The 25286-nt window shown below is 43.0% G+C and overlaps 1 protein-coding gene across 2 annotated transcripts in view; it reads left to right on the forward strand.

The window, feature by feature from the left end:
- Window positions 1-25286, forward strand: part of LOC116979698 (ephrin type-A receptor 3-like) — a 269657-nt gene that overhangs the window by 15001 nt on the left and 229370 nt on the right. For both annotated transcript variants that reach the window (XM_033031401.1, XM_033031402.1), the window contains exons 2-3: window positions 2346-2410; window positions 24057-24717. In XM_033031401.1, coding sequence (XP_032887292.1) covers window positions 2346-2410; window positions 24057-24717 — 726 coding nt within the window. The remainder of the gene's footprint in view (window positions 1-2345; window positions 2411-24056; window positions 24718-25286) is intronic.

The raw sequence follows: 25286 nt of genomic DNA on the forward strand, positions 1-25286 counted from the left end.
GTTTAATTAATGAGCCTGGCCATTATTTTGGCATATACAGTTTATTGCTAATAATATATTTAACGCTGTGACTAAACAGATTAACCTGCACCAATGATTAGAATAGAACATGCCAATTCACATTTACACAGATCCATTGAGCTTAATAGCTGATAAAGAGCAAGTGTTGAGTCAATATCACTATTTGTGTTTACTAAACATATTACTTTGATGTGTCAATACGGTACCAATACATTTTAGACACAAAGTGATGGAGTAACTCAGTGGGTCAGGCAGCATCTCTGGAGAAAAGGAATAGGTCTTCAATGGACCAAAGGTCCACACCTACTGCTTTTCTCCAGAGATGTGTCTGACCTGCTGAGTGACTCCAACATTTTGTGTCTATCTTTGGTGTAAACCAGCACCTGCAGCTCCTTCCTACACCAATACATTTAATAAGGGTTTAGTTTTAGTTTGGGTAGGTTGCGATCAGAAAAGGGCATTTAGAACTGTGTGGTTGTAAGTAGTCTTGTGGATATCTGTTAAACAGCACACCATCTCATGCCAATTGTGTGATGTGCTCTGCTTACATTTAGAAACCAGAACAGTCACAAAATACCACAATCCCTATCCTAAAAAGGCTTAAAACAAATAACTTTGTTCTAGTTGTTACTTTCTCTAAGATATATGGGGAGAAAGCAGGAACTGGTACTGATTTTGGATGATCAGCCATGAGCATATTGAATGGCGATGCTGGCTCGAAGGGCAGAATGGCCTACTCCTGCACCTATTTTCTATGTTTCTAACTGTAATGCATTCTGTAGCTGTAATTCTACTACACTGGTATTTTTCTCTTCGCATTACCAATTGAACTTGTGTATGTCTTGCTTGTACTCATTTATAGTATGATTTGACTGGAAGGCGCACAAATGAGGTGTCTCTGTATCTTGATAGACATGGCAATAATTAACCAAAACTAATATACTATTCAGCATTTGGTGGAGATTCTTAATCAATTTTTGTTTTGATGGGGAAGGAGATCGATGAAGGTAGGGCAGTGGATGTTGTCTACATGGATTTTAGTAAGGCATTTGATAAAGTCCTTCATAGTAGGCTCATCAGAAGAGTAAGATGCATGGGATCCATGGTGACTTGTTTGTTTGGACTCGACCACAAGTTCAAGGGTTGTGGTGGAAAGGTGTTATTCTGGCTGGAGGTCTGTGACCATTGGAGTTCTGCCGGAATCTGTGCTGGGACATAAATGTACATGTGTTTGTTAGTAAGTTTGCAGACTTGCTGGACTTGCAGACAGTGAGTAAGACTGTCAACGTATGCAGTGGGATAGAGAACAGGTATAGAAATGGACAGAGATGGCAGATGGAGTTTAATCTGAGCAAGTGAGAGGTGTTGCACTTTGGGAGGTTGAATGTAAGGAGAAATTATACAGTTATACAAGACCCTTAACAGCACTGATATACAGAGTGAACTTGTGGTGCCAGTCCATAGATCCCTGAAATTGGCAATACAGATAGATAGAAGTATTGGGCTTAAGGCATGCTTGCTTTCATCAGTTGTGGCATTAACTACAAGTGTCACGGAAACATTTGCAGATTTATGGGATTTTGGTTAGACAGTTTTTGGAGTATTCTGTGCAGTTCTGGTGGCCACATTATAGGAGGATATAAAGGCTTTGGAGAGGGTGAAGAAAGAGTTCATTAGAATAATGAGAGTATTAGTTATAAGGAGAGGTTGGACAAACTGGGGGAGACCTGATGGAAGAGTATACAAGGGTGGAGAGGCAAAACCATTTTCCAAGGGTGGCAATGCCCTTGGGCCATAGCTTTAAGGTGAAAGGGACAAAGGTTTAAAGGCGATGTATATTATGTGGGTGCCTTGAATGCTCTGCCAGGAGTTGATATGGAGGTAGATACAATTATGGCATTTAAGAGGCTTTTAGATAGCCACATTGATATACAGGGAATGGAGAAGTATGGATCATATGCAGGCAGTGAAGATTAATTTAAATATTTGGCACATACATTGTGGGCAGAAGGGCCTGTGTGTGTGCTGTACTGTTCTATGAAGCACATGTTAAAGCCAGCTACTAATACTGCATTTATCTCACTTAACAGAAAGGTGGAAAACTGAACAGTATTCTAGATTTTAAATGCTGCTTATTCTACTTATTTTTCAATTCTAATTTTAAATTTGTTGGAGTGGAAATCAATGGAATTTCCCCCCTTTTTCTCTTGTTCTGTCCATACACCAGAGATGGACCTGAGAGATCTTGGCAGAGCAACAATTATCTTTACTTAATGATGCTGTTTCTCACCAGGAAGAATTAAATTTGTTTTTCTTGTTTACAGTTACCCTGTTGGACTCTATGTCAGCTCCTGGAGACTTGGGCTGGGTGGCATATCCTCCAGAAGGGGTGAGTATATTCTATTACTTGATTGAGAAGTAGCTCAGTAGAGCATAATTAATAAAACCAATTTCACACAATCTACTCTGAATTATGTCGTGTTGAATCCCGATAACTCTTTGAAAGTGGTATTCATTAGGGGTAAGCGCAGTGGTAGAGTTGCTGCCTTACAGCACCAGAGACCCAGGTTTGATCCTTTACGGAGTTTGTGCGTTCTCCCTGTGACCCCCATGGGCCTTTTCTGGGTGCTTCAGTTTCTTCCCACATTCCAAAGACATCCAGGTTTGTGGGTTAATTGGCTTCGATAAAAATTGTAAATTGTCCCTAGTGTGTAGAATAGTGTTAGTGTACAGGGTGGTCGGCGCAGACTCGGTGGGCCGAAGGGCCTGTTTCCACACTGTATCGCTAAAGTCTAAAAATGTCCTGCAGAATAATGTGTTTGAAAACTGATTTGATACGATGATTAGAGTCACTTGGTTCTCCCAGTTAGTATGTAATTTGTTGAAAACTTTCTTTTGGAACAGTATTGTGTTCTTTGCTATTAGGAATTATATTTACCTCTCTGCAGATCCATCAAAGGGTCAGATGTGCTGTTTTAAAGTTACAGGGACGGAACAGAATGTAGTTATGTCGACATATCCATCTACTTTTAGAAATATTTTTGTGACCTGAAGTTACCACAGAGCAAGATTTGCAGCAAAATCTGAAGTTCCTTGATTGGGGCATCTGGCTACTTTGTGAGCATCTGCATTTTGTCTGATGTAAAACAACATGCAGTCACAATAATGTTATGAGCATGAATCTGCTAACAATCTTGTAATCGAGGTACAAAGTGAAGTCCTCTGAAATGCAATCTAGCATCAAGATTTAAATGGAGCCAACACGGAAACACAACCCTCTGCATGTTCCTTCCTGTTTCTACGCCTTCTTGACCTCGAAATATATGTTTCTATATCGGCACTATCACTTATAAACACTATCACTCCCTACCCAACAACCTTGTATATTAACAGCAGCTCAACTTTATAAAGTTATTGGATTTGGTATAAATGGAGATGTTGATGTAACCAGCATTCCTCAGTGCAGATTTTTCTATTACCCATCGTAAGAAATTAATGTGTCGTCCACTCAAATGAGATGTGACTGGCTAGGCCTAACCTTGACAGACAGACTCTCCCACAACTTCCACAGGTGAAGTTGTCTCTGGCCGTTGCTTTGGGGAGTGTGGTGCATTTGACCTCCAGGGTCTTGAACAATGTGCTATTGTGGTACTTCATACCTGCCAGGAGGTCCTTTCTCCACCTCCCCAGGTCTTTAGCAGCTGCTTCCCAGTCAGTGCCAATGTTAAAATTTGTCACATCTTTTTTAATCGTATCATTGTAGTGAAGCTTTGGTCTTCCCCTGGGCCTCCATGCTTTGGTGACCTCCCCATATAGCACATATTGTGGGTAGACAGAAAAAGCTGGAGTAACTCAGTTGGACAAGCAGCATTTCTGGAGAGAAGGAATAGGTGACATTTCAGGTCGAGACCCTTCTTCAGACTGAAGAGATGCGAGTTGCAGGGGTGTGCACTTTGACCTGGATGATGGGTTTAGTTCACTGAGGTACAGTGAAATGCTTTTTGTTGCATGCTTTCCAGTCAGCAGAAAGCCAGCAATTGAACAGTCTGTTGTATGCAGATACAGGATAAAGAAAATAGCATTTAATGCAAAGTAAAGTCCGATTAAAGATAGACTAGGGCATCCGATGAGGTAGATGGTAGCTCAGGTGACAGGATAGTTATAGAATGGTTCAGTTGCCCGATAACAGCTGTGTTTCTCTTGACAAATACATTTATAATGGACTTAATGGCATCCCTTTTGTATTGTGAATTTTCAGTGTTACTCCAGCATTTGTGTCTATCTTTTGCATGTCTTGACTTCTGATTGGGTGTGGGCAGGCCAAGGAATGTGAGGGGGATCATCTATTGAGGACATCGTTGTCGAGTCCAACTCTGATGAGAGAATTGTTTGCAAGATAATAATATGGGGATTGACAATCTGCGATTTAATTGTTTAGAATCAACCTTGGAGGTTGTTCTCCCCTCAGAGTCAAGGCTGTAAGTTTGAATACATCAGAGGTGTGCAAAATCAACACCAACAGTGCTGTATTGAGTAGATTAAATCTTGTACATTCAGAGATGCTTCTTAAAGAAACTTTAAATCGAGGCTCCCACTTTTTCCTTGAGGAAATATAAAAGACCAGGGGTGTTATTCAGAGATGCGAGGAGCTGCAGATGCAGGTTTACCAAAAATAAATGGCACCCAGTGCTTCTGCAGGTCTGGCTACATCTCTGGAGAACATGGATAGGTGTCGTTTCGGGTCGGGACGCTTTTGCTTTCAAAGAGTCGAAGACTTCTCTGGCCTTCATTTATCCCTCAACCAATATGCTAAAGCAAATTATCTGATCATTATTATGTTGCATTTTGTGGAGACTTTCTGTGCTAATTGGCACCTGTGTTGCTTGCACTACACCAATGCCTGCACTTCATTGACTGCAGCTTTGGGACATCACGCATGTTGTATATTTATTCCAGCCTCTTTCTTTCACTCGCTTGGGGACACTGGTGTTTGTTTACTGTTCCTCAGCTGACGTCAGTGTGGGAATCAAACTCCAATTTTGGCTTTAGCAGTTGTGATTATATTGTTCATAGCATTACAGTTCTATTCTAAATCTGCTGGTGACAAACCATGTATTAAAGAGCGTGGGACAAAATCTGTCATTTTAACAGGTAACTTCATAGAGAACATATGGGAATCTGCAATCTCCATTGCCAATGCCAAGTGCTTGCTGTTAGTTTGGGAACAACTGCATGATTGGTGCCTTTTTGTATATAAACCCCTTATTCCATTAATTTCATTCATTAATGCATGATATCATAGAAACATAGAAAATAGGTGCAGGAGTAGGCCATTCGGCCCTTCGAGCCTGCACCGCCATTCAATATGATCATGGCTGATCATCCAACTCAGTATCCTGTACCTGCCTTCTCTCCATACCCCCTGATCCCTTTAGCCACAAGGGCCACATCTAACTCCCTCTTAAATATAGCCAATGAACTGGCCTCAACTACCTTCTGTGGCAGAGAATTCCAGAGATTCACCACTCTGTGTGAAAAATGTTTTTCTCATCTCGGTCCTAAAAGATTTCCCCTTTATCCTTAAACTGTGACCCTTTGTTCTGGACTTCCCCAACATCGGGAACAATCTTCCTGCATCTAGCCTGTCCAACCCCTTAAGAATTTTGTATGTTTCTCTAAGGTTCTATAAGATCTATAAGTTTCTACAGATGTTATATCAAAAGCATAACATTTGCACCTTACAACAAGCAAACCATACCGTGTAAGAAGCAACTGCAGATGCTGGTTTACACCGAAGGTAGACTGGAGTAACTCAGTGGGTCAGGCAGCATCTCTGGAGAAAAGCAATAGGTGGCATTTTGGGTTGAAACTCTTCTTCAGACTGATGAACTGTCCTGACCCAAAATGTCACCTATTCCTTTTCTCCAAGCAAACCATATTTGTCCAGTTGCTCATTTTATATATTAGGCCCAGTCTGTTATTATTTCAAAGTTTAAAGTTGATTAATCAGCATTCTAATGTGTGTCTTTGATTAATACCTTTCTTTTTTATTAAAAAGGAGACTATGTGGTAAATGTATCTCTCCTTGCATTCAATAACATCTCTTTAATCCAGTATATTAGTTAACTTCTAAAGGACATCTTGATGAGGGGGTGAATGATTGCATATACCTGTAAATGGGGCTATGCTCTGTAGTACGTGGTTGGGTAATCTCAATTGGTCCAGAAACACATGTGAAAGAAATAGTAGTCTTCGGTGAAGTCTAATCCATTGCTTTCCCTGTCACAAAAAAAATGTATGTATTCAAGCTGCCTTGCTTAATATAATTCACCTTGGTTCAAAATAGGCTTTGTATCTGGAGACTTGATGTAGCAAAGATGTGTTGCTTGGCTTGCTACCACTAGGGATTGGTACGTTGCATTGGCATAGTTACACTGCAGTGAAATAGCTCATTCACTTGGTCGTCATTGGAAGCAAACAGTTACTACACTGGATTGATATTGTCATTGCATTCACACTCTCGTATTACAACCTCTGAAGCTAATGAACCTCTGTAGCTCATCTACAACAATGTCCCCACTTAGTTTAGAGAGAGAGAGAGCTTGGAAAGAGGACCTTCGTCCAACCAAGCCCACGCCTACCACTGACCACCCCGTACACTAGTACTATCCTACACACTAGGGCCAATTTACAATTTTACTAAAGTTAATTAACTGACAAACCTGCATGTCTTTGGAGTGCGGGAGGAAACCAGAGCACCCGGAGAAAACTCAGGCAGTCTCTGGGTGCTGTAAGGCATCAAGTCTACCGCTGTGCCACTGTGCCGCCCCACTGTTTACAATAATGAGAGGACAAAATGTCTGGAAGTTGGACAACAAACCTGGGGTGTTTGGGATGAAGCATCTGGATCTGAATGTTTCTATGTACAGATCCTCCCAGCTTTACAAATACCTGACTTGTGGACATCCTGCAAGGGCACAGTGGCGCAGCAGTAGAACTCCTGCACCTCACCGGTTCAATCCTGACTACAGGTGCTGTCTGTGTGGAGTTTGCACTCTGCCCTACCTGTGTCTGATGGGTTTTCTTCAAGTGCTCCGTTTTTCTTCCACATACCAAAGATGTGCAGATTTCTAAATTAATTGGCTTCTGTAAATTACCCCTAATAGGTAGGATGCATAAGTGGGTTAACGTAGTGTATGGCTGATCGATGGTCAGCATTGATTCAGTGGGCTGAAGGGCCTGTTACTACACTGTATCTCTATACTAAACTAAATTAAACATATGACTGAGTGTTTGGGATATCCGGCTGGTGGATGGGGATGGATTTGTGTCGGAAGGAATTTGTGCAGCGGCTGGTTCACACAGAATATAGACACTAAATGTCGGAGTAGCTCAGTGGGCTAGGCAGCATCTCTGGGGAAAAATAGGAATAGGTGACATTTCCAGTCCAAGCCCTTCTATGGACTGAGAGACTAATGGGCAAGTCCCACTTTTTCGGCGACTGCCTGCACCCGTCATAGGTCGTTGTAGGTCGCCGAAAATGTTCAATATGTTGAAAATCCAGTGGAGACCAGAACAAGGTACGACTCTTTGGGCGACTACTCACGACCATACAGGCTTCACTCCGCAACATGTCGCCAGGGTATCACCTGTATGGTTGTGAGTAGTCTCCTCAGTTGCCCAAAGAGTCGTAGCGTCTTTCTGGTTGCCGCTGGATTTTCAACATGTTGAACATTTTCAGAGACCTGCAACGATCTATGACGGGTGCCAGCAGTCGTTGAAAAAGTTGCGTAAGTGGGACAGGTCCATAAGTCTGAAGAAGGGCCTTGCAACAGCAGGCATCTTTTTCCAGGCAGGAACTTGGTATCTCATGCCGGGTGGGAAGGGGGGGATTTCTATGTACCTTCTCTCCCCATGCTTCTCTCTCCTTGTACCCACGTCTTGGGGTTACTAGGTGGGGCAAACCTGGGAGCACTGTACAGATTCCCTTGCTAAGTCAGTGAGGACAGATGGCAGCTTCTCTTTCAGCACCTACCCGCTCTCGTCTCACCTGTTTTTTGTGTATCTTCTCCCATATTGTCTTTGTTCATGTCCACATTCCGAACAGTCCGCTTCCCGAACAGTCCATGGGATTAGAACCATGTTATAACCTCTGATCTCCCTTTAACATGTAAAAGCCAGTCACTTCTGTTGACATTTGAACGCACTGAGTGAATAATCTCTTTTAGCAGAAGTCAGCCACAAAATTCATGCTCTTGTTCTGCTGGTGTGCGCAACGCATGGACAGACATGACAATATATTTGAATTTAAATTCTGTGATATTTTAAAGGTAAAGTTCAGTAGACCGTTTTTTTGGCATACCCTGACATTAAAGCCGTAGCAAATGTTATTTACAGAAGTTCACTCAGTCGTACAATTGTATCCTCTGCACTAAGCTCACGTGTGCAGCAAATACAGTAACTGGTCAAGTATTCTTCACAATACATTGACTTGACCTTTTACTTTTTCTGTGTGTTTTGGTGACAGTCACACAGCATTAGATGCTATGTTTTTTCTTCAGGAAAGACCTTGGTAAAGTGTCTGTTAGAATCTTAGAATCCTGCATCCAGTGCTTGCTTAGTGCAGGTAATAGAAGCTTTGGAAGGCACAGTGACGTAGCGGTAGAGTTGCTGCCTTACAATGCCAGAGACCCGGGTTCGATCCTGACCTTGGGAGGTGGTCCAAAGGGCCTGTTTCTATAGTATAAAAGACCCCAAGATTTATTCCCACTTATAACGCCCTAGTAACTAGCACAGACTCGATGGCTGCCTCCTGTCAAAACAATTCCACAAATTACCTCAGCAGACACAAGTTTGATCTCCTTACTCCCCTGCAATCCATTCTTCATGGAGATTTGATCAAGTTTATCAATAGTGAATGCACCAAGTGGCTTTGATGATGGATGAGGAATGTTATGCATTACATCAGCGTACGGATAAGATGAACCCATGGATATTTTCTTGTGTAACTCCAGTGTACTATTTTAATTAAATAGAATTTCTAATTGCTTATTTTCTAAACTTTTTTTGCTTGCATTTTCAATTGCTTGATCGGAAAATTCTTGTTCAATCCTACTTTCCAATCCTCAACCTCAAGCATCAGACAGTAACTTTCTATTCAATTATCTTTTGCCCTGACCTTAATTTGGGAAATGTATTTGTAGGAATGCTGTTATATATCCAAAGCACATGTCAGCAAAGAGATTTTTATGTCTTAAAATTCAGTTGCCTAACTTTTTAATAACTGTACGACACAAACGTAAATAAGGAAGGAAATGCAGCCTCTAAAGCAAATAATTCATTTTCTCAGCAGCCCCACGCCGCTGGAAGTGGGGCTGCTGAGAAAATCAACGTTGAACCATCCTGAATATGAATCCACGAGCAGCAGGCACTGCCTGCCGTCCCATTTAAATAAATCAGCTGCCAGTGTAGACCATGGGAGTGCAGGTACAGGATGTGGCAGAAGTGTTGATGAGGCGCCAGGCTATTGCACACAGCACATGCTGCCACATTGTCATTGATATATTCGGCCATGCCAGGCCAGTAAAGCATGCTTTTCGCCCGTGAAACAGTGGCTTCAGCACCTGGGTGTCCTGCATGGACAGTGTCAAAGTACTGGTGATGCATCGAAACAGGAACCACGGCCTTGTGTCTTTTTAAAACAATGCCGTCTTGTAGCACTAGTTTGTCCCAAACAGGGAAGAAAGGTCATACTAGCAATGGAATGTTGTAGTGCTTGTCTGGCCAGCCGCGCTTAATGACAGAAGTTAGCGACCGTAGGGTCTTGTCGGTGGCAGTCTGGGCAACCAGGTCCTCCATCCAAGATGAAGGATGCAGTCATCACGATAAAGTCATCATCCTGCGAGGGTAGATCCTCGCAGATCTTCCGAGGTGCACGTGAAAGAGTGTCTGCCAGGTGCATATCCTTTCCATATTTGTAGGTCGGGACGATGTCATATTTTTGAAGTTGCAGTAACATTCGTTGTAGGCGCGCTGGAGAGTTATGAATAGGTTTACTGAAAATGCTGAGAAGAGGTTGGTGGTCAGTTTCAATTGTAATAGTGCGACCAAAGATTAAATCGTTGAACTTTTTGCAGGCGAAAACAACCGCTAGCAACTTCTTTTCGATTTGGGCGCAGCGTTGTTCTGCGTCGGACATGGTGCGCGAGGCATAGGCGACAGGCTTATTGCCATCGCCACCATTCTGAAGGCATGCAGCGCTTGGGCCATGTTGTGAGGCGTCACGTGTAAGTGTAATGGGCAGTCTATGATCAAAGTACGCTAGAGTAGAGGTGGCCGACATCTGACGTTTTAGATTGTCAAACGCTGCCTGTTGTTGCTCAAGCCAGGTCCAAGCAGAGTCTTTGTGTGGGAGATGGTGCAATGGGGTTGATATTTCGCTGAAATCTGGAATTAATTTGCTCCAACAGTTTTCCATGCCAAGAAACCTCTGCAAGCTGGGCACATCCGCGGGTGCTGGAAGTTCATTAATAGCACTGGTTTTCGCTGGATCACTTTTCAGGCCGTCCTTGGTAAATATATGGCCTAGGTATATCGTAAACTCTGACAAAATGTTGATTTGTAGTCCTTGTAATAATAATGGCCTTACACCATGTCAGGTTATATAGACTTTATTAGGAATAAGTAACACAAGTTCTCACTTGAGAGTTCACTTTAAGACTAACGGAATGCAGCAGACCGCGACGCTAACAAGCTAGTGGGCGTAACTACAAATGCATGACTCGTAGCATGAGCCACTAATCTACAGTGTCTTTGCACTTGTCTTGCCTTTGTGCCTTGAGGAGTTCTAAGCTTGTGAGAATTTTGGTGTGTAACACAGATATCCATCAAACCGTCTCCTCCAGCCACTGAGAGAGATTCTGTAGGGACTTCCTAATGGCAAATGCTGAGAGCTAACCACAGAATGAAAGCAGATCCGGATCGACGGCAAGATAATTCTCGAAGCCTTTTTTTTTTGCTCTTTTCTCGACTTTGGCTCATTGTTCCTCGATGTACCGTGGAAAGTAAAATTCCACATGACCCTGACACTAATGTTGTATTTCACACAACATATCTGGTTATCACCAACAATGTGCTTGGCTCTACTTTCTACCCAGTCCTGGCTGTCCTTGAGCCACGTGTTGTTGTTTCTGAGGGAGCGCTAAGGCCACCTTCACTGGTAATGCAATTTTAATAAAAGATTCTGTTACCAGGAGTTTCTCAGCAGGAGTCTGGCTGGGTCTGATGATCAATCACTGCAGCAGTCAAGCCACAGGCAATATATAGTTTTAAAATAATGATTGTGCCACCTTGCACCTGCAGATGCCCATCCTACATATTAAGATGCAAAAAAGCAGCATTTTCTCCTAATGCATCGAAGATTCTCAAAATCTGTTCCCATAAATCAATCCCCACTTCCCAGGCTTGGGAAAGAATAAATGGACCTCTGCAATTACTGATTTTGTTACATGGGCAGATATATTTCAGACAGTAAGGCAACACTCTCGCTTTATAGTTATAGCTGCCTGTTGTGGGGGTGAATACTTAGCAGGTGAATAGAAGGAATGCTGAAAATGACAAAGTGCTGGAGTAACTCAGCAGATCATGAAACATCTCTGGAGATCATGTAAATGTGACATTGCAAGTTGAGATACTCCTTCTGACAATGCAATGCTGCCTATTTTGTTCAATTAACCAAGACGTATTTCTTACTCGTATTTGTGGAATGGTGAGTTTTATACAATTAGCATGGCATTAATACTGCTGCTTTACAGCTCCAGGGATCCAGGTTTGATTTTGACTTTGGGTGCAGCTTGTGTAAAGTTTGCATTTTCTCCCTGTGAATGTGGGTCTCTGCTGTTTGCTTGAATTTCCTCATGCATCCCAAAGGCACACTATTAGGTTAATTTTATACTGCAAATAACCTCTGAGTAGGTAAATGACAAAAGAATGAAAGGGAGTTGATGGGGGTGCAAGAGAAAAGAAACTGAAAAGAAATAATGACAAGGGAATGGGATTGATTGGATTGTTCTTTTGGGAGCTGGCATGGCCCTGATGGGCTGAATGGCATCTTTCTGAAAGTACAACATCACTGCACAAACCCAGTATGCCTGGCGAATACTGAGCTGTAGGATATTGAGCATGGCATTGGGTAAATTTGCTAGAGACACAAGGAACTGACATGCTGGTGTCTTGCATAGAACACAAAGTGTGAAAATAACTCAGCAGGCCAACATCTCTAGAGGACATGGATAGGTGACGTTTCCAGTTGGACCCTTTGACAGATGGATTACTTTTCTACCTACACAAAATTGACAAGAATCAAGTTATGTGGTGAACTTTATCCTGGACTATATTATGTTCAGAAGATATAGCTGATTGCCATTGTTTTAGAGCAGGGGTCGACAACCTCCGGCCCCCGGGCCGAATGCTACCCGTAACCCAAAATCACCCAGCCCGAATGTGTTTTTTACTTTTTTTTTTCTTTCCTGCAATCATCCGGCGCCCCGAGCGTGGCCAAGTGCCCCGAGCTCTGGCTGTACTGCATCCTGCGCAAAGCCGCCAGAATGGCCGCCCGCGCAACTTCTGTGAATACGTTTAAGAAAGAACTGGAAAAATCGAAGGTAGACAAAAATGCTGGAGAAACTCAGCGGGTGAGACATGCAAGGATTGCATGAGGCTGCCTCACCCACTGAGTTTATCCAGCATTTTTGTCTACTTTCTGTGAACACGTGATTTGATGCCTGCCGTCCAGGGCGGGATGGTGTCGGGATCCATGTGTACACGTGATAGATGTGGCCCGCCATCTGCTCACAGACATGCGTCCTGGTCCCTATGCAGAACAAGCTTGCCGACCCCTGTTTTAGAGTGTAAAGAACTGCAGATTGGATGTGTGATCAGAATCACAACAATAGCAATGCTATGCGTCCAAGAAGAGTGTTCTTGAAGTCTGACTGTCCATTGTGCTGGATTTGGTGTTGCAAATTATGGCAAGGCCATCTGTGTTCATTCTATCAAGAATTAAGTTAGGCAACCTGGTGCTTGGATCAGGGGCATTCCAGTACTTCCAGCATGAGGACTGGACTTTGGACTTTTACTTTTTCTTTGTAAATATCACCAAGATATGGCGACTGTGCATTTTTTGTGTTGTGCAAACGAATTTCACAGTGCTGTGTATACTTTTCAATAAAGAACCATTAACAGTGCATTTCAGAATCTCCATGGTTAAACGTGAAACCCCAGATGTTCTGGGCCAGTTGCCGTGTTCCCATAGTCTATCACCAGTAGTTGTGGCTTTAAAATCGTAAGTTAATAAAATTGCAATGCTGTATGTCAAGCATTGCAATTTTTTTAGAACTGGTGCAATTAGGGGTATATAAAAAAAATGTAAGTCACAGTTACTACCAATCCCCTCTGACAGCGAAAAACACTTTTTTGCGGGTTTTATTCAGAATCCAACTTGTGCCAGAGGTGGTAAAGATAATTGTTTTACCTGTTGTGCCTTAACCCGCTTTTATTTTTCCAACATTTACTTTGCTTGTGAATTAAATATAATTGATCTTTCCTGAATTGTGCTCCTTGTTTGCACTTTACGGCCTGGATGTGTACCAAGGGGGATTACATGGGCATTAGGTAGGATGTTGGGGCCAGACTTTTGAATGGAAACCTGGAAGCCTTTGTTTCTCTTTGTGCTGAGGTTTAAAATCTGTAACAACCACTTTTTAGCTCAGTCATTGCCATGGCTGGTGCTGAGATATCACTTCTGGTTATGAAATCGAACATTTACACCACAGAGAAGGCCATTCTGTCCATCATAACCACAGTGGTTGAAAAAGAGCTACTGTGCAGTGATCTGTAAACACTGCAGGTCATAGCTCTTTAAGTGAAGCCCTCCTTCTAGCACCATCTCTCCAGCTACAAATTCACCTAAATCGGTCACTACCTCACCAGCGCAAAGAACAACCTCGAGATGCTAACTTTAATGGTTCTGCTTCTTGATGGAGAGTCGTAGATTTATACAGCATGGAAACAGGTGCTTTGGCCCGACTTGAATAGAATTGCTACCTGAGCTAGTCTGATTTTTCAGAATTTGGCCCATATTGCTCTAAATCATTCCTATCTGTGAATTTGCCCAAATGTCTTTGCAGTATTATAAATGTAACTGTTTCAGCAGCTTCTTGGTTTAGTTCAGTTTGACCCTTTTGGAACATGACCTTTAGCTATTCCCCCGCCCCCTCTAGTGATATTTTTGAACATGGCACCAAAGACGGGACTCGCCCTCCTAGAATCACATGCACAGAAACTCCTTTCTTCTTCCCTGACTACAACATTTCTGATAACTATTGGTCTTGACTTGACTTGTCTCTTGACTTGTCTCTTGACTTTTGTCCTTTCCTGTACAATTGAGCCACCCATGGTGTTACTGCCTTAAGTCTGGCTGCATTTCCTCGAGGAATAAGCTTTCCACAATCCATATGTAATTTCCATATCCAATTTGTAGTTTTTTAGGACAATCCGCAAGCATTTCCACTTTTCATTTCACTGCACATCTCGTATGCATATGACGAATAAACTTGACTTGATGCTGGTTAGAGAGCTGCACTTGGGAGGAGTTAAAGAGAGGAGAGGTCCACTTGCCATCTAGCCATCATTGTTTCTCCCTCTTCCTGCCCACTTTGAGCTGTGAGGTGACCACATTTGGTCTGGTACATGGATAGGGAAGGTTTAGAGTGATGTGGGCCAAACGTTGAGAAACGGGACTAACTTAGATGAGGCGTCTTGGTCAGCATGGATGGCTGTATAACTGTGACTCACTTCCTAAGTGTGTTATTCACTAAGCAATCGATCTTTACAGGTAAATGGTGTGATAAGAAAATCAAGTGTTTTATTGTCGTAAGTCCTGAACGGAAAAATAAAATTCTTACTTGTATCAGCGCAACAGATATGTCAACATAGTACAACATAGTACTCTGTAAATATTATAATCACATATACATACATACATACATACATACAAACAATAATAGTGCAAAGACAAGAACAAAGTTTGGAGCTTATTTTACCGCAGTCTATAAAGCCATGCAACTTTCCAAAGCTTGAATTCCTTGGATCCGGCATTGTGGACTAAAAATTTGGCAAAAATATACGTGATAAAGACCACAAAAAAGAAAATAATATAAATTCCATTCAATGGTTTCATCAAAGATTGTTTTGAAAATCTCTAAGCTTTTTTTTATCTCCAAATGTTCAATTGCTGATGGAACAGTGCTTCACTTTCAAATGTGAAAAATCGATATCGTAAAAGAAAAGCCTGAAGATTAGGTTTGTATCCAGAAACTGTCTGTGTGTAATGTGTAGCTAGTTAGTATGACCTTGACTTCGGGCTATAGTGTGCAAATGAAATTGGTGGAATACAATTTCCTGAGGGAGAACATCACAATGCATCATTTAAAACTGCCGTTACAGGCTGCAAATTTGTGACTACATTTTTCACCTACTTCTCATGGGGAGCCAGGAGGAAATCGTGGAAAGATGAATTTCATCCAAATGAAACCAATGTGCATTTGTCAAAATGGAATTTAGTTTAGAGATACAGCACAGAAACTGTCCTTTCATCTCACCGACCAGCAATCCCTGTACACTAATACTAACCTACACACACAAGATAATTTACAATTATACCAAGCCAATTAGCCTACATACTGTACATCTTTGCAGTGTGGGAGGAAGCCAGAGCACCCAAAGAAAACCCACACGGGTCATGGGAAGAACGTACAAACTCTGTACAGACAGCGCCCGTAGTCAGGATTGAACCAGGCGATGTAATGCACCAACTCTACTGCTGCGCCACTGTGTTGCCCTAAATGCTTAGTGAATAATGCGTAAGAGATTTTCTGTGTGGGTTTAGCTTGTACACTCACGCCTGTCGAATTGGGGTTTATATTCGGTGAACAATCACTGGCCTTGGTCCAAAATGTTTGAAGTGAACCAGCATCATCATGAGGCCGCCATTGAGGCTTTTTGTAAAATAAAGAATGTTGGATCTTTAACTTTTAGAGTCATACAGCGTGGAACAGGCCCTGCAACCCAACTTGCCCATGCTGACCAACATCCCCATTTGGACTAGTCCCACTGCCTAAATGCCTCTTGCCTAAATCCTTCTAAACCTACTCTTTCAATGTACCCGTTCAAATGCTTTTAAACATTATACTCGCCTCAACTACCTCCTTTGGCAGCGTGTCCGTATCCCACCACCCTTTGTGTAAAAAAATAAATATTTCCCCACTTTTAGTTTAGTTTAGAGATACAGCATGGAAACAGACTCTTCGGCCCACCGAGTCTGCGCTGACCAGTGATCACCCCACATACTAGCGCTATCCCCCACACCAAGGACAATTTACAATCTTTGCCAAAGCCAATTAACCTACAAACCTGTGCATCTTTAGTGTTGGAGGAAGCCGGTGAACCTAGAGAAATCCTGCTTGGTCACGGGGAGAATGTACAAACTCTGTGCAGACTGCACCCGTCATCAGGATTGAACTCGGGTCTCTGGTGCTGCAAGGCAGCAAGTATGCACCACTGTGCAACCATGCCCTTGTGTTTTTGCAAGTTGCAGAACATTAATTTTCTTATCATTTAAATGATGGTTATTGAGTTGATCTCACATTAAGTTAAATATGTATAGCGATGCATAGTCGTTTAATCTGGCTGTCGCTTTGAGTGAGTTATTTTGCATCCTAGGGATAAACAAGCTCGGCCAATTTCCCCAGGTGATAGAAAAGCACTATTTACTAATTTAGAATGAGAAATTGGAAGTCAATTTCTCAATTTAAAATAACTTTAAATTGCTGTTCATTACTAATGAGGAGAATGCATAATGTGTACACTCAGCAGCTCAGAGTTTGTATTGGGAAGTTTATTAAAATAGTAATTAAAATGTCTACAGTGGAAGCATGCATTTGATGGTTTTACTGTAGGGGTTGTTTGCCGGTGAATTCCCTTGCAGCTGTGTGTTGCAAAGCAGTGAGGAAAAACACTTCATGTTCATTACCGCTGAGGTTTTGTCTCATTTCCACTTTTGTTGCAACATGTGTTCAGATAGATAAAGCAGAAACCACGATATATAAAAAATAAAACCACGAGGCGACACGGTGGCGCGGTGGTCGAGTTGCTGCCTTGCAGCGCCAGACACCCGGGTTCAATTCTGACTCCGGGTTCTGTCTGTACAGAGTTTGTACGTTCTACCCGTGACCTGCGTGGGTTTACCTCGGGAGCTCCAGTTTCCCCCCACACTCCAAAGACCTGCAGGTTTGTAGGTTATTTGACTTGGTTAAATTGTCCCTAGTGTGTGTAGGGTAGTGTTAGTGCGCGGGAGTCGTTGGTTGGCGTGGACTCGGTGAGCCGAAGGGCCCGTTTCAGCGCTGTATCTCTAAATTAAACTCTAAACTAAACATTACAAAAAATGGGAAAGGCATGCCTTAAAATGTATTTTATCAGTACCGGATGCAAGGACTAGTGCAGACTATGCCCAAGTCCCACCGGTCATCCTGCTTCATTGTAGAATTTACAGCACAGAATCAGACCATTTGGCCCGACTGGTTCAAATCTGTACAACACAGCTTCCTCCCATCCCTCTGTCTCGTTTAGCAGCTAATCTTTCTATTCCTTTGTCAGACGGTGAAAAGTGGGGCATAAGGGAAAGCCAGTAATTGGAGTAAAATCCCACGTAACATGGGGCAGAAAATCCGGGGGGGGGGGGGGCACAGAGGGGACACGTCCCCCCCATGTTTTGAGAGGTGGGGGACATCCCCCCCCCCAAGTTTTTGTCATCCGGATTTTAAAATCTCCGCTTTCCGCGAGACAGTGGAGGTGGGACTGCTGATCGAGGGCGCCGATTGGACGAGAGAGACGTCGGTCAGTAGGCAATGAGGGTGGGACATGATGATTCAGCGCGATGATTGGAGGAGGGAGGAGTGAGGGGGGGGGGTGGGACTGAGGATAGTGATTGGAGGAGGGAGACGTGGCACAGACCTGCGCCTCATCCACAGCCAGGATCGATCCCGGCCGGGTCTCCGGCTCTGTCCCGTCCCCACCCGAGTGCCCCCCCCCCCACGGGTGGCCAGAGAGGTCGGGAGTCAGACAGGCGCGGCGCCCCCAGGCCCACAGCCAGCGCAGAGAAGCAGCGCTAAACCCAGCTCACTCTGCCTATCCCGCCAGGTTAACCTGCCTAGGCTTGCGGGAAATATGGCCAGCGCGGAGAAGCAGCGCTGGTGTCCCATCAGTCCAGGCAGGGCTTGTAGGTTAACCCAGCGAGACAGGCAGAGTTGAGCTGCATTTAGCGCTGGATTGAGCCTCCGAAGCCTCGCGCATGTGTGTATGAGTGTGAGCATGTGCGCGCGGCCACCAAAAAATTGTGTCTATCCGGTCCCCCTGTCCCCTCCATGTTTTTGATGGCGAGTTCCGTGCCTGCACGCAACTACCCACTAGTTATTTTTGGCATGAACTCACTTAATTGAACTGCCAAATATAGATACCTATTGAAGATGCAAAATTGGCACTTTTAAAGATTAACCTTGTGTTTTGGAAATCATTTTATTAAACCATTCCTCGGTGGAGCATACCTCCCTACACCCCTGGTACAAGCAATACAACATGGAAATTCTGTCCATGCTAGCCTGAAAAACATGACGAGATGCAATGCAGAATGTATCATACTCTCTAAACAGTAGTCTATTTCCTCCTGCATAAAGCATTAAGACTACTGAAATTTATTTCCGTGAAACCTGTTTAAATCATACTAAGAGAGATGTGCAGCCATATAAGTAGAACTGCCAGCAATCAAAAGGAGGAAATCAGGATGTGGCCAAAAGCTTGATTGAAGCTAAGTGTTACGTGGCACCTTTAAAGAAGCGCATGTCTTAAAGAGGCAATGATGTTAAGGGAAAGGCGAGGCAGTGTGTTTGTTGCTAGCGTTTAATTCCTTTGGCTTTACTCACCTGTGGCACAAGACTACACAGAGAAATACCATGGACTATTACCATTGACTGTCGGATGTCCACATTGATACACACCTTCACAAAAATTTGAAAGGGAATGATGCCGTTGTGCACTAAACCGTCAGTATTTCCTACAAACTGGTGTTGTGTATTACTTGTAGCTCACAGAAACTACCTGAAATCAATTAATTCGAGGTCAAGTAGTTTTGTCAAACTGTCCACTAGTATTTATAGAAAGTTATTGCTGTGTATTTTCATTTTGTTTCTTTCTCTGTGTTGATTTCTATGCCGCTGTGTCATGATTCGCTTCCATACATCGGAAATATTTCCTTACATTGTCCTCTTGTGATAAATATTATTTGCTTTTTAGAAAAATTATAATTCCGCACTTTGAATGACTGTATTCTAACGTCAAATCAATATTTAGGATGAAGGCTGGGATAAACTATCGCACATAAACACATTGCACATAAGGGGCAGCATAATGGCACAGCGGTAGATTTGCTGCCTTGCAGCGCCAGAGACCCGGGTTCAATTCTGCTGACGGGTGCTGTCTGTACAGAATTTGTATGTTCTTCCTGTGACCTGCTTGGGATTTCCCCGGGTGCTCAGGTTTCCCCCCCGCACTCCAAAGACATACAAGTTTGTAGGTTAATTGGCTTTGGTAAAAATTATAAGATTTTCCGTAGTGTGTATAGGATAATGTTAATGTGCTAGGATAGCTGGTCGCCGTGTACTCGGTGGGCCAGGTTTCTGCATTGTTTACGCATTGTATCTCTAAACTAAAATAAATGGGATAGAGACTTTTAACCAATATGTGATGAGTGTAGATTTCACCACAGAGCTGGTATTTATTTCCAATGGCACGTTATCCGAGAAGGTCATTCTGGAATATTTAGCAACTACAAGGATCGGTTAAGTCTGGCGCTAAAGTTACCTAAAACCCATCAGCTATCTTGTTTCTATTCAGATTTTGAGCTACTTTCAACAATAGTTTTATTTTCATTTGAGCATTGGTTCCGTCTCCATGTTGAAGTGCTCTTGCCTATAAATTTAATGGTGGGCATTAGAAAGTAAGCTGAGGTTGGGAGAAGAGAAACTGTAAACTAGGATAAATATGCAAGATGGTGACAGACTTTGTGGGGGGGGGGGGGTGTTTGCAGAAGTGGCTACATATTTACATGCTCTTAAATGGTTTGAAAGTCAGCATTAAATAGTGTAATGAGCTTGGGGACTCTGTGCTGAAATTGTAAAGAATATGCTGAAATGGATATGGAGACAATTTGAGGCTTTGTTAAAAGGTTTTGCATTTGCATTAACCAAAATATGAATTTGAATGAAAGAAAACCTGATTCCATGGTACATTTTCAGTTTGTTTTAAACATCTGTCAACTGAGAACATGAGTGCAGCCTAGAAATTGGCCATTGCCTGGAATATTTGTGTTTAGCAATTCACGGAAGGGGGTTAGTGAACATCTTGTTGGAGGTTTGATGCAGGGAAATTCTGTAACACAAGCTCAAAGGCATCAAACAATCTGCTGGAGGGACTCGGCATCAAGCAGCATCTGTGCATGGAAAGCAGTTTAGTTTAGAGATATAGCGTGGAAGCTGGCACTTCAGCCCACCGAATCCGCATCGACCGGCAATCCCCGTACACACCAGGGACGTTCTTCCCGTGACGACGTGGGTTTTCTCCGGGTGCTCTGGTTTCCTCCTGCACTCTAAAGATGTACAGGTTTGTTATTTGGCTTTGGTAAAGATTATAAATTGTCCCTAGTGTGTAGGATAGTGCTAGTGTAAGGGGATCGCCAATCAGCGTGGACTTGGGGCGAAGGACCTATTTGCACGCTGTATCTCTAAACGAAACTAAACGGTGCCAGGCCCATCCTTCACAACACCAAGGACAGAGAGAACCATAGCATGTAGTGTCTCTTGGTGCCAGGCATGCTTTAGTTCTGTGCAAAGCTTGATACAGAGCGCGCGCGCGCGCGCACACACACACACACACACACACACACACACACACACACACACAGTCATCAGGATAAGATGATGTTGGGTACATTTTTCTCAGTTGACTGAAGACTTGGGCATTGCAACCCTTTGGACCCATTCAATCGAGTTTCCCAGATGAAACCAAAAACCGCAAAGACTGAGATGTGGGGTATGGGCCGCACACGTGCTAAGAAGCGTGAGCAAGGGAACTATCCAAGCTTGGCATTCAGTAGTGTTGGCATCACAGTGGACCCCACCATCTGCATCCTATGGGGCCCTTTTAACCAGGATGTCCTTGGACATTTATGATCAGCCACATAAATATCAGACCCGGTTACCAGACCAGATTAGATGCTGGCTAGCCTGCAGTGGGTAATTCACATCCCAGTCTTTCTACCATCCACAAGGCAAAAATAAAGAGCATTTTGGTTGAAGTGCAAGAATTGTGCCAAAGGGCCTGTTTCTGTGCTGTATGATCCTTTGAGCAATTAATTGTAATTATTCCACTTGCTTTGATGATTATAACTCCAGCATCACTCCCCAAGGTTAAAGTAATCCAGGATTCCATATTGACTGGAGTGTGTGCCATCTACAAAATACACCGTAGTTACTTGCTTAGGCTTCTCTAACAGGCCCCATGGACATGGGAACAGCAACATCATCTTCAGGATTCGGTCTGGTTTTCACGGGGCAGGTTTCCTGGGGCAGACCATTGCCACAGCAGTTAGTATTGTTGCCACACGAATCCAGTGACACGATTGATCCTGTCTGTGTGGAGTTTGCATGGTCTCTGTAACTGCTTGGGATTTTCCCTGGGTCCTTTTACATACCATGTCTCAAAGCTGTGCTGGTAGATTAATAGGACATTGTAAATTGCCTTGAAAAGTGCCTAGAGAAATGGAGGGAGGGTTAGAAGATGGGACTAATGGGTACTGTGAGGGCTGGCAAAGTTTGAGTGAATTTGTCCCTTGTGTCACAAGGAAATACGAGAAGAAATGCAACAGTTCAAGAAGGTGACTCGACATCACTTTCTTGAGAGCAAGCAGTAGATCCCAGTCTTGCTAGTGATGTCTTGGTAAGTGAATAAATGTAAAAAATAAAGAAAGGATCCATAATTGTGGTGGTGCTCCTGTAAAAATGTTCCTCATCCTGCTTGGTGAAGGAGATTTTGGGGGATGCTGGTGGAACAAACTTGGTGAGTTGTTACAGTGCATATGTCGGGTTTGTATACTGGTATCACAGTGTGATGTTGGTGGGGGTTGTACAACAAGTGGTTTGGTTGTTCATCAAAAAAATTTGCTTTGTCCTTGATAGTGTCATGCTTTTCCAAAGCCAGAAGCCTGCATTCTTCCATTGTTTCCGAGTCTGTAGCAAGCGGACATGTGCTGGATGTACTGTAGTTCCAGACGTTACCATTTTCTCTATTTCAACTCCATTAATTGCAGTTTAACCAGGGCTCCTTGGTATTATTGAGTAGTCACTGCGCCTCTACACTGATATTTTGCCATTGATATCTGCATGTAAGGGGAGAGACATTTCCTTCTAATCACCAGAATTAAATTTATTGACGTCAGTGAACCATCTGTAGTTTTATGTTTTTTTTTTTTTGTTCGGTGACTGATATTATCTGTTAGCTTTTGAGATCAGTGACAAATTATTCCACAAGAATTTTAGATAAAATCTGTGGGCAAGTGTTCTGGTGTAAATCTGACTGAGTACTGGCCAGTTTATAATTGAGTAAATGCCATTTAATAATGATCAAAGCCTTTTGCCTTCATTTTATTTATAATTGGGAAGATTTGTTGGTGATTATCTCCATTAGATTTCAGGGCTTTGAGAGGAGGTTGATTAAACTGATCCATCTGGCAATTTTTGGCTGTAGACATTTGAAAAAGCTGTGTCCTTTTATTCCGATGTTGGGCAGCTTGGTTTTGTTTCAAAGATCATTTTGCCAACTTTACTGAACAGGAAATATGATGTTGCAGAAGTTATTTCTGGCTTGGCAGGCTTTATTGTTGCACTGGGATTTGCATTGCTGGGCCACAGATGAGAGGAAATATGTTGAATTATGCATTTTCTTCATTTGTATTCAATTGTTATACGCATACTTGTTCTACAATGGATGCATTGTACACTCAGCATATCACCAGAAGCAAAATTTAGGCCAACTACTACTTCTGTACGGTAAAATCTTTTCAGCATTTGCTCATAGTCACTATTGCGTGCGCGTGTGTGTGCGCGTATATTTATGTATGTGTGTGTGTGTGTGTGTGTGTGTGTGTATGTGTGTGTGTGTGTGTGTATGTATATGTGTATATCTATACATATTTATGCACACACCACTATTAGTACCTCTATTGGAAAGCAGAATTTGATTATCGTACCAAATAAATTATTTCTGTTCCAGTGCATCATAAGGCAATTTCAGCCAACATTTATGCACAGTTGCCTAGAGTCTCATCTCTCCATCACTCCCTCATCGTCACTGGCAACAAAATACATACAGCATGAAAACAGGCCATTTGGCTCACCTTGTCCGTGCCGACCTAGTGGTAATATGGGCTAATCCCATTTGCCTAGTAATTGGCCCATATCCCGCTAAAGCTTGTCTCTCTGTCTCTCTGTCTCTCTGTCTCTCTGTCTCTCTGTCTCTCTGTCTCTCTGTCTCTCTGTCTCTCTGTCTCTCTGTCTCTCTGTCTCTCTGTCTCTCTGTCTCTCTGTCTCTCTGCCTTGCATGGAATCTGTCTCTCTGTCGTCATACCTTGCATGGAATCTGTTTAAACACATTGTTGATGTTTCAAATTTTCTGAGTAAAAATGTAATATACAAATATTATTATCTCCTTTTGCCACTGAGGCTGTGTCCGTCACACGGAATTGCATAAAAATATATTTATTGCTTGAATCACTTGGTTCTCACCAAAAAGTTATGTAAAAGCCGATCTGCAAATTGATGGCATTTGTAGCTGCTAGTCGTGCTTATTGTTGCTCTGTTTCTTTATTGCAGTGGGAAGAGATCAGTGTTATGGACGAGAGAAACACACCAATGCGAACATACCAGGTGTGTAATGTCATGGAAGCCTATCAGAACAATTGGCTGCGGACTAGTTGGATTCCTCGTGATGGTGCCCATCGGATCTATATTGAGATAAAATTTACTCTCCGAGACTGCAACAGCCTGCCGGGTGTCCCTGGAACATGCAAAGAGACCTTCAACATCTACTACTATGAATCCAACAACAACAACTTGTGGTACATTAAAGAAAGCCAGTATATAAAGATTGACACCATTGCTGCAGATGAGAGCTTCACCCAAGTGGATGTAGGAGACAGGGTGATGAAATTAAACACTGAGGTACGGGACATTGGATCAGTGACTAAGAAAGGCTTTTACCTGGCCTTTCAGGACGTGGGTGCCTGCATTGCTTTGGTATCAGTGCGGGTCTACTACAAGAAGTGTCCATTAACAATCCGTAACCTGGCAGAGTTTCCAGATCGAGTGACTGAAGGAGACTCTTCCTTGGTGGAGGTCCGTGGCTCGTGTGTGAATAATTCTGAGGAGTATGACGTGCCTAAGATGCACTGTAGTGCTGATGGTGGATGGCTGGTCCCTATTGGAAGATGCGTCTGTAAACCAGGATATGAGGAGAAGAGGGATATCTGCCAACGTAAGTACTTTTGATTTTTACTGAGTTGGAGAGCGAGTTTCAGTTTGTGGGAGAGCAGTGGTGAAACCGTCTATTAGGGACTAATCAAAATCTTGTTTCACCTGAAAGCTTTGTGATGGGTGAAGTCTCACAATGAAAACCCAGCCAAAGAATTACTGGTTGTTGAATGGCATATCAAACGTATCGTAATGTGATAGGAAGGTAGTAAAGATGAGTGAGTGAGGGCCTGGAAAATGGAAGAGACGAAGAGTATGTGAGATGTATGGGATACAGGTCTGGAGGGATCAGTGCAGGTGAGGGAGTGGAGGCCTGGAAAACTTAAAGGGCCTGTCCCACTTTCACAACCTAATTCACGACCTCTGCCGAGTTTCTCCTTGACTTGTATACTCGCAGCATGGTCGTAGGTAGGTCGTAGCAGGCCGTGATGCTAGTCGTAGGTACTCGTGGCATCAAGTAGGTCGCGACGTTTTTTCTAGCCTGAGGAAAAATGTCCAAGAGTAAAAAAGGTCGTGAATTAGGTCCTGAAAGTGGGGCAGGCCCTTAGGTCATTGAAGAGACGAAGGACATGT

Source organism: Amblyraja radiata, chromosome 13 (genome assembly GCF_010909765.2).
Source record: "Amblyraja radiata isolate CabotCenter1 chromosome 13, sAmbRad1.1.pri, whole genome shotgun sequence".
Lineage (NCBI taxonomy): Eukaryota > Metazoa > Chordata > Chondrichthyes > Rajiformes > Rajidae > Amblyraja > Amblyraja radiata.